The 10,096-nt window shown below is 39.3% G+C and overlaps 1 protein-coding gene across 2 annotated transcripts in view; it reads right to left on the bottom strand.

Moving 5' to 3' along the window:
- MED12L (mediator complex subunit 12L) overlaps positions 1–10,096 on the bottom strand; it is a gene marked incomplete at its 3' end in the record, with an annotated part of 315,066 nt that overhangs the window by 213,425 nt on the left and 91,545 nt on the right. Inside the window, exons 12-15 of one of the 2 annotated variants that reach the window (XM_080823907.1) lie at positions 7,038–7,164; positions 4,607–4,821; positions 3,231–3,335; positions 2,189–2,365 (exon numbers count right to left, since the gene is read on the bottom strand). In XM_080823907.1, coding sequence (XP_080680033.1) covers positions 2,189–2,365; positions 3,231–3,335; positions 4,607–4,821; positions 7,038–7,164 — 624 coding nt within the window. The remainder of the gene's footprint in view (positions 1–2,188; positions 2,366–3,230; positions 3,336–4,606; positions 4,822–7,037; positions 7,165–10,096) is intronic. The other variant, XM_080823908.1, reaches the window with a different exon arrangement.

The raw sequence follows: 10,096 nt of genomic DNA, 5'->3' as shown, positions 1-10,096 counted from the left end.
CCAGCCCGCTAGAACCTGTGCTTGCTGATGGTCTGCTGCCCAGCAGATCAAGACATGATTCATATGAGCATACATGAAACTACTAGTTTCTTTTCCTGAATCTTCTGGTCAAGTCCCTATTAGTCTCTCTCCTTGGTCTTCACCCACTAGAGCAACATCTTTAAAGACAGGAAATGGGGGGTGGGAGGGAACAATTTTTTTTTATCATATTCTTATATTCTTCTCACATTCGTGCTTAATAGGTAAGTCAAATTTTCCCTCTTTATTAAAGAAGAGGACCAGACTCTCTACAGCATTCCTAATGTCAATGTTATGTTAGTAACATTACTGATGATTTATTCTAAATGACACAGTAAAGGGAGGCCTAAGGCAACTGATGATAGAAGGCTATTAAAAAATTGTATCCTACAACATCAATTTTCTAGCAGTTGCTTTATGATTGCATTACAGTTATGTCATAATCCATCATGAGAGACTTAATCACTGAAATCATTCATGTTCCTTCCTCCAAGGAGGTGGACAGTCTTTAGAATGTTACATGCTGGGAATGACTGCGTGGCCAAGGATTACATGAACAATAGAAGAAAGATGTCCGTGCTTGGGTAGTGCCCTAAACCAAGACATATGGAAGAGGAAAGCCAGCAAAGCCCTGCCTACCCAAGAGAGGAACACAAAATCCTCAACCAATTCAACCACATTCAACATTTTGCCGTATTTATTACCTCTCTCCTTTTTATTTAAATCAACTTTTTATTTTGGAATACTTTAAAATTTACAGAAAAGGTACACAGATAGTACAGCAAGTTCCATTATACCTTTCATTCAGTTTCCCCTAATGTTAATGCCTTACATCACCGTGATACATTTGCCAAAAATAGGAAATTAACATTGGTGCATTAAGTGTTAACTGAACTCCAGACTTCAAATCCTGCCTCCCCCCACTTTTGATGCCAACTATTTTAAGACCAATCCCAGACATTGTAATAGTTCACCCATAAATTCTTCAGGACACATCTCTAAAATATCAGGCTATCCTTTCTGTTGCCTAAATGCACGGTGAGATTATTCCATTATGTTGGAAATGAGTGATGCGTACAGGTGATGAGCAGAAAGAATTGTGGCAACTTTTGACATAGCCCTGGACACACAAAAACTGACACCAAAAAGAAGATGCTTAGTTGTTATAAAAAAACACATGTAAAAAAAAATTTAAAATTTTGAAAAGTTCCAAAATAACAGAAATTAAAAATTAAGAAAATATGTAGTTTGCAGAGCAAAACTCCTCAAAGATATCCAGAAGACAACATTATATATACCTCACAATTACACTGCTGTTAAAATAATAATAGTGTGCAATGAAAAAAAATGGCTCATTAAAATTTCTCTTAAAATCTCAGGAAAAAAGATAGTAAACCTAAAATTATAAACACATTTACAGATTTGGGTCCAATTTTCATTAATATCAAAACACCAATCTTGTTTCCCTTCAGTAAAAAGCACATCACTCATTATGAGTCAAACACCATATTTCCCAGGAAATATCTCTCATATGCTGCTCAATTCTTATATTCATCAGATTGAAATCCAAGTCCATGTCATATGCAACCTCCACTATGAAGCCTTAACCACCTTCTCAATCAGAAGCTCTCTCTCCCCCCTCCAATATTTATTCTTTGAGAGCGGAAGACACCCAGGCATATCAAACAGTTCACCTTCCAGTAGGCACTTGGGTTTTTACTAAATTTTTGCTTGTGTTTTAGTGCATATCATTTCACACGTGTCTCCCTCCTATCTTATTCATCTTTCCTGTGTCCCAAAATTTTCATTCATCTGCATAACACCAAGTACCTGCCACAATACAGTGCACATAAAAGACACTCAGTAAATGAGTGTAAAATGGAAGTGGGAAAACACATTTAGACGTCATTTGCAGTCACTCAAATGCTCTTGATAAAAGGATACTAATCTAGAAAATTCCGTTAATTCTAGCTAGCCAGTAGCATCACATCACAAATCTGAACTACAACTATACATATGCTATATGATCATAATTATAACAAAAGAAGCAGTGAATGAAAAACTCACCTGCTTTCATATGTATTACTCAGGCAAGTAGTAGAAGAGTCAGTGGTTAATGATCATAAAATGAAACAATCAAGGCTGTCAACTGACTGAAGCCGTGACTTACCAGAGGTATGGGGAAATGTGTTGCATATTGCAGGTGCCGCAGGAGGTCATAATTAGATGGAAAAATTAGCTCCCTGGGTTTTTCTCTCTTAAGCAACTTCTCACCATTAACCGACATTCTTCTGCCCAAGGAAGGGTTGGCATTCTCGCAGGATTCTCCAGGCATGGGAGAAAAAATCTAAGTCATGTAAAACAAATATTGGAGATTGTAAATGAAAGAGAGCAATACCAAAACACAGCACTACATACCAGAACTCCAAATACACAAGACACTCCTACACTATCTCTTCCCTCTTTAAGCACTGAGAAAATAAATAAAGAGAAAAAAGAAACTGTGTTAATCTCCACAAAATCATATACAGATTAGTAAGAAACTATCAACATAATCTCCCATTTTGAAGAAGAGAAAATGACAAACACACTCATAAGAATTATGCAAAGCTACACTTCCCAGAGGACCAGAGACAACATCAGACTCATAGGTTAAGTGTTTCCTCATAGGGTTACATTTCCTACAAAAACATAAACACAGAAATCATTAACAAAACTAATGAGTACCAGATATAAAAGTTTTAATCAGTATTCCAAACAATAAGTTTTTTATAAAGCACCTCACTGAGAGCCATAAGGAGGAAACTATTATAATTATACAGAAATAAAGTAGAGAAAGTATAACAAGTCCAGATCCAGGAAAGCTACATACATAGCAAATCAACACAGACTGTCATGATCAAACTATTCATGTATTCCTGAGAGATGATGATCTCAAATGAGCAAAAGAGTCACAGACAGTCAATTAGGAGGACAGGGGTGTTCTAATCTACAAAGGAGGCGATGCAACCAAAACTAAGGATGAACTGAAATGAGACAACTGCACAAGATGAGGCACTGTACCCTAGCAAGGAATATGGCAGGATCACATTTACATCTGTACACATGTCATTCCAGTACATGGGGCAAGGAACAGAAGGACGGAGACAAGCTGGGATAGGGGTGGGGAAGAGGGGGTTAATAGTCAATAAGAATTTGAAGGTTGAACCTACTGGAAATTCCGAACCAAAGTCAGTTTTAAAGTCATTCTTGTCTACTTCATCAAAAATATTAGTAGTTCCTGAGTCAATGCCCATATGCGCCATTATAGTCTGTTCCTGATGATTGCCAGAGAAAGAAAGTGACACTGTAAATTTTGTAGTTCATTAAAAACCTGAAGCTAAAATATGACAGTGATGTTTTTAACCACCCTAGGTCTTTTCTCTCCCTAGTAACTATTTTTCCCAAAAAGAGAAGTTTTAAGACATGCACTTGCTTTGAAAAGTCACATTCTTTATCCTCATCAGATTTACCTTTCATGATACTTGAAGGAAAGAGCCCACAAACTTAAGACATTAAAAACAAACTGGCCATAATGTCCCTCCTTTAGGCTATTCCCAGTCACGTGCTCACAAACTTTTCCTACAAAATCTGAGAGTGTACCTAAGATATAAGAAACCTCGATATCCAAGAATAGAAAGGAAGAAACAGAAATGTAAAAGAAGCATAAAAAGGTAAAGTAACTTTGGTTTTTAGCCTTTTATAACTTCTAGTGTGGGCAAATTTGGAAGCAACAGTATTTGTATTAAGGAAGTAATTTTTAAAATTTCTGCACCATTTGATCACCAAATCTTAAGAACACGAGCTATGAATCCACACATGTAATTCTAATACCAGGTCTTTCAATTACAAGGATAACCAATGTTTCAAAAATATTATCACAGCATATGCTTAAGCACTCACAAAACCATCATGAGGCTTGATTTTTAAGGAACCTCCACAATCTCTCACCATTTTCCACTCTTTTCTCTTTACCACCTCCATGCTTTCCGCCTTGAAAACTTCTTTAAGTATATGGAACAATGCCCAAAACACCAGAAATTGGCATTAAATTATAGTCGTAGTATGAAATAATTTGACAAGAATAATTCTACATTTTAGAGTTTTCAATTAATTGAAATGAAAATATGATGTTAAGATCAAAACAGGATATCCCATTTTGTAGGAAAGAGAGAAGCAATGGATGAACTGGGGAAAAGATGTTCCCTAGAAAGGGACTTTGGGCCAAAATCAGGCTGATTTTAAGGCACAATGTTAAAGAAAAACTGGAAATTAGAAATACATAAAATTGGAAGCATATAATTCCTATCCAGTAAAAGAATGTTATGTACTGTCAAATCTTTTCATTAATAGTTTTCAAAAGAAAATTCTGGAATATATATATATTGTATATGTTTTCTTCGTAAGTGAGGAACAGAGATAAATGAGTTCTTTAACAGGAGAATACAATTAAAATGCAATCACCCTTCCATCACCAAACGATCTTCTCAAAGGGGTTTCACAGCTGAGTGAGGTTTTCAGGGCTGGGGTACCACTCCCAGGGCCATACCTCCATTTTCATGTCATGGTCCTTTGGGTAGTGTTCATCCACATTCTCTCCGGCTGGCGACCGTGGTCGGGTCGAGGCGGTGACTGACAAGTCTCCTCGAGATATGAGGGTGCACATGTACGCATCATGAGAGAAGACATCGTGTCGGATGAACTCACAAAAGAGCAGCACCAGATTCACAAATTCCACCTTTTCACATTCACTGTTTGGATCCGCTATAAAGGAAAAAATCAACAATTCAGTCCCCTTGATATAGTAGGAAAAAAACGCCAAATAGGAAGGCTTAATATGGGGCACCCAGGTGGTTCAGTGGGTTAAGCAACTGCCTTTAGCTCAGGTTATGATCTCAGGGTCCCGGGACGGAGCCCTACCTTGGGCTTCCTGCTGAAAGTGGGGGTGGAGGGAGGGTCTGCTTCTCCCCCTACCCTTCCCTGCCAAAGTCCCCACTCATGCTCTCTCTCAAATTTTTTAAAAAGCAAATCTTTTAAAAAAAAAAAAAAAAAAGCTTAACAATATTTTCATTTTTTTCTTACACAATAGAAGAGTTGTTAGAAAATTTACTATGAGACCCAAGCATTTGTGCATTATGGGCACATGGGTTTTGATTGTCCCTTTGGACTTGAAAAACAGTAACCAGTGTGTTAAGCACAATTTCTAGTTTAAAGATAGCGGTCCCTGGCAAATGAGTAACCACTTAAGTAATAACATAAATGCAAAGTTTCAGGTAAGGAGAAAAAAAAAAAGAAAAGGCAGAGCCAAACTGCTTTCCTCTGGTTTTACTAGTAAAACAGCTCAAGACTGTTTTCACAGCTTGAGAGTGTCCATATACTTCTAAGGTGTATGTGTGTACCTTTCAAAGGACACTTCACAATAAAACAATTCAAAAGGTCCTTGAAAATACTAGTGCGTGGGATCCACTAAAAAAAAAGAGGGAAGACGGAAGACACAGAGATGGAGCTCTGCAGTCTTTCCCAGTTGATAGCCAGTCTGTTCAACTCACGTTATGACTCTCAATCCTGCATCTGCCCTCTGAAACTTTGCACCCTTGAGAGGTTAAAAAACGTTAAGAGCCACCCTTTGAGGCTCAGGCCCTGGTACCGTCCTGCTCACAAACACCAACAGAGACAAACAGATGGATTCAGGGAACATTAAGCTCCTTCCCTAACACTTAAGCCTTGGCGGTTGCTGCTGTCCGCCAAAGTCAGTGACACACAGTGTCTACACCGAGAAGTAACACCGCTCTCTCTGACAGCAGGAAACGGGATCCAGAACAAGCAGAGGCAGACAGGAGGAAGAGCTTCCCAAAGAACAAACAGGAGTGAGGCAGGCTGAGGAACAGCAAGGGCAAATGTGTACCCATCCCGCCGGAGATGCAAGAGAAGTTGGAGCAGCTGACTTCCACTCCTGACCATCTATTTTCTACCCCCGAGGATCTCCTGCCCTGCATTTTTCTGCTTCCTTTTCCATGTTCCACAACAGCTGCCTACCTTGCCACCACCAGTGTGGCTCCAGCTCTCCCCCAGCCCAGAACAGCCACCGAGCCACTTAAAGAACCTCACTCCCAAGCACCATTCAACCCAAAACAAGGGCCTTCTCAGAGGAATCGGAAGCATTACTATTTCCCACTCCTTTACCTCATTCTTCACAACAAACCTGTCCCTCCCGCCCCCTCCATGCATTTTCTCCCCTTTCTATCACTTTTCACTTTATGCCATCCTTCTGTTGTTTCAGCACTATCTACCTGAAGACTCGCCCTGTAACACTTTGTCACATGAAAGCCTCAGAATAAGATCAAGACGGCTAAGCACACATAAATGAATCTTTCAAGTGTCAATTTACAGTATAAACCCCCTGGGCTTATAACACCCAAACCCTCGACTCCACACAAACAATAGAAAAAGAGACAGAAGAACAGGAGAATGAAAGAACATCCCAGAGAGTACAGGCAAGCAGCCAGCCACCTGCACAAACTGTTTCCTTACATCAAGTACCTGGTTATAAAGTACTTTGTTTGACTTTTCCTCCTTTTCTTATCAGCAGTTAGAAAAGGAAAAAATTTTGAAAACAGTGCAAAAAGAGAAAATTCCTAATCACAATAGTGATTAGACAGTGAGTGAAACATCAGAGGACCTTAGCTCCTCTCTTTTGGTAAGAAAGAGCTAGAACGGGAAAACTAGACCACCAAATATTAGAGAATGAGGTGACTTATTTTTACATTTTTAAAACTCTGGAGATTTTGGAGTCTTTGCAGCTCACTTAATTTTAAAATTGCATAGAAATCTCCATTAAAAACATGCGACAAAATTTTGCTCAGAAAAATATACATTACATTCAGCACCAAGAACTCTTGATTAAGACGCAAGTAAGGAAGAAAAAGAAGAATTAGCTCCAATCTTTTATTTAGGATCTAGAAGCAAAGAACTTTACTTACATAATGAGGGGGCCTGTGTATCTAAAAATCTTAATAGAACATTCTGGAAAACAGGCAAACTAGATCCAGCAAGAGAGGCTGAAGAAATTGACTCTTTCTCATCCAATACCTCTGATTCACCACATCTCTAAGATTAAAAATAAGCACAGTTAATTACAGAGGGCAATGTACCCACAGTAGGTCATGAATTTGTTATTTTATTAACATTTAAATTCTCAGAAAAAAACATGCAAAATTAATTGAGATTTCTATACTTGAGGGCTATGCATCATAGGTAAATATAATTTCTGAAAGTTAGGGGTAACTACCCCAGAACAACTCAAATGATTTCAAAGGACACCCTTAAAAAATATTATTCATGTAAATTATAAACTCTGCACCACATTATAACTGTCCACTGAATATACAGCATAGTATAATAAACTACTCATTGTCCCTATACAAAATTGCTAAAAATAATTTGAAGTTCCCTTCATTTTTAAATAGCTCATGCTTAACTATATACTTCCCCTGAGAAATTTTTGGGCATGTTACTACTGAGTTTGACTTTTTTGTGTGTTAGTTTTTGCTAGGTTAGTGTACTTACAACTGTGTGCAAGTGGTGTTGGGAAGTATGTTGTCAAATGAGAAAGTGAACATAATTCCTCTGATAAGATTCCTTAACTCCTCACACTTCACCAGTTAAGATCTCTTGGAACCTGTGGAATCTCCACAGTTCATGAAACACAGAACTAGAGAAGCTGCATTTAAGATAGTATTAGGAGATCAAAAAAGAAACAATTCAAAGGCAATCAGAACCTTTTCCTCTATTCTTTCTCATATCCCTTTGCTCTTCCCATTTTTATTACTATTCTGTAATATTAATATATTATTACATTAAGATATTAATTCCCTAATCCATCCTCTCTTTATGAAGGTCAAATTTTGAAAATGGTGATTTTCAACAGCAATCAATTATCTTAAATACCTCTGAGAGAATTTATTTTTTAGATGTGAATATTTACACTTATTAAAATAAAAAATTACAGGGCGCCTAGGTGGCTCAGTGGGTTAAAGCCTCTGCCTTCGGCTCAAGTCATGATCTCAGGGTCCCGGGATCGAGCCCCGCATCGGGCTCTCTGCTCAGCAGGGAGCCTGCTTCTCCCTCTCTGCCTACTTGTGATCTCTATCTGTCAAATAAATAAATAAAATCTTAAAAGTAAATAAATAAATAAATAAATAAATTACAAAGTCATCAGTGTGAGCCTCTTCCAAAAGTGACTGTGTGTTTCTAGAACACACTGGAAGAAGGGATGCCCACGAGACACAACAACCCAGAAGGAACAACTAAATTTGAGAAATTCAACTTTGGTTACTAAAGTTTAACCACTGCAATTCACAGTAGAATAGTCTATTCATAGGAAAAAAAAAAATCAATGAAATATCTTTCCTAATCTGCACATTGTAAAATGGGTCATGTGTTTCACACCTTACTTAACCCAGGATCCTCAAGCCCCAATTTGAACAATGTGATCCTTTTTATTTGGTGAATAGTACTTCCCCAACAGTTGGAGAGTGATGTCTATGGATATATTCTTCCTATTTCATTTTTTAAGATCTTCACAGGAAAGAGTATTATTAGTAAGAGAGAACCAGCTAAGTTCTCATCCATTCACACAACATTTTCTGAGCACCAGCTATGTACTGAACCCTATTTTGGGTGCCAAAGACACAACACTGAACAAGGTGGGCAAGGTCCCTGCTGTCAAGCTTACGTTCTAGAGGGTAGTAGGCAGGCATTAGACAATGAACCAACAGGAGAGTAAAACAGAGAAAGAATGACTGAAGGGTGGGTGATGGAGGATCTTCCTGGGGAGGTGACCCATGTTGAGCTAGGAATGCTGGAAAGCCACACTGCCTAAACTAGCAATGGCAGAAAGGAAACTGGCCATGGGAAGACCAGGGAGCAGTGTGCCACCCAGTGGGAACAGCAAGCCCCAGGTCCCAAGGCAGAAGCTGGTTTGGCGTGCCGGAGGCCCAGGAGGGCCAAGGCGCCTGCAGCTGTGACCCAGCGGAGAAATAGTGAGGCAGGAGGGAAAAGCAGGCCAGGGAGGCCCATACAAGGCTCTGTGGACCCAGTAAGGAGCCATTAGGAGTCTGCATAAGGGGAAAATGTGATCTGCTTGCCGTTTCAAAAGATGGCTGTGGCTGCTGTGAGGAGCAAGGTGGCAGGCAAGTGAGGGAGCAGAGAGGAGAGGGCCCTGCAGCAGCCTGGGTGAGGAGGAGATGGCAGGCCGCTCACACCACCCACAGCCTTTCTCCTGGCCGGCTTCCCGATCTTATGGGCAGATAAGGGGGCTGGCTTAATAATTTTCCCTTCAACAAAAGCTAGAGTTTATCAAGCTAACTTTGTTTTTTTCCTTTTTAATCCACTTCCAAGGACCAGAATACAATCATAAAACTAACACAAATTGTTATCTGTAATCTCAAAATCAGAACTACCTCAAGAAAATACTTCCAGGGTGCCTGCGTGGCTTAGTTGGTTAAGCGTCTGCCTTCGGCTCAGGTCTCGGCTCAGGTCATGATCTCAGGGACCTGGGATTGAGCCCCACATGGGGCTCCCTGCTCAGTGGGAAGCCTCCTCTAACTGTTCCCCCTCTAACTGTCTCTCTGTCAAATAAAGAAATAAATCTTAAAGAAATCTTAAAGAAAAGATTAAATCTTTAATTTCTTTAATTTCTTTAATTTCTTTAAATCTTAAAGAAAAGAAATATTTCCAGATTCACTATATTATGTAGCTTGAAAATTTTAAAAAGTTGTATACTATATACATTTCCGTGTGTGTGTGTGTGTGTGTGTGTGTGTGTTGTGTGTATTCATACGTATATAATACAAAATGTATGTATGTGCCTATGTGTCTCAACTTCATTTGGGAGAGGTCTTTGTTCTAAATCGGATGTTAGGGGCGCCTGGGTGGCTCAGTCGTTAGGCATCCGCCTTCAGCTCAGGTCGTGATCCCAGGGTCCTAGGATCAAGTCCAATGTCAGGCTCCCTGGCTCAGCAAGGAGCCTGCTTCTCCC

Source organism: Martes martes, assembly GCF_963455335.1.
Source record: "Martes martes genome assembly, chromosome: 1".
NCBI lineage: Eukaryota > Metazoa > Chordata > Mammalia > Carnivora > Mustelidae > Martes > Martes martes.
Note: the sequence above shows the minus strand (reverse complement) of the source record. Positions and strands in the feature narration are given on the sequence as shown.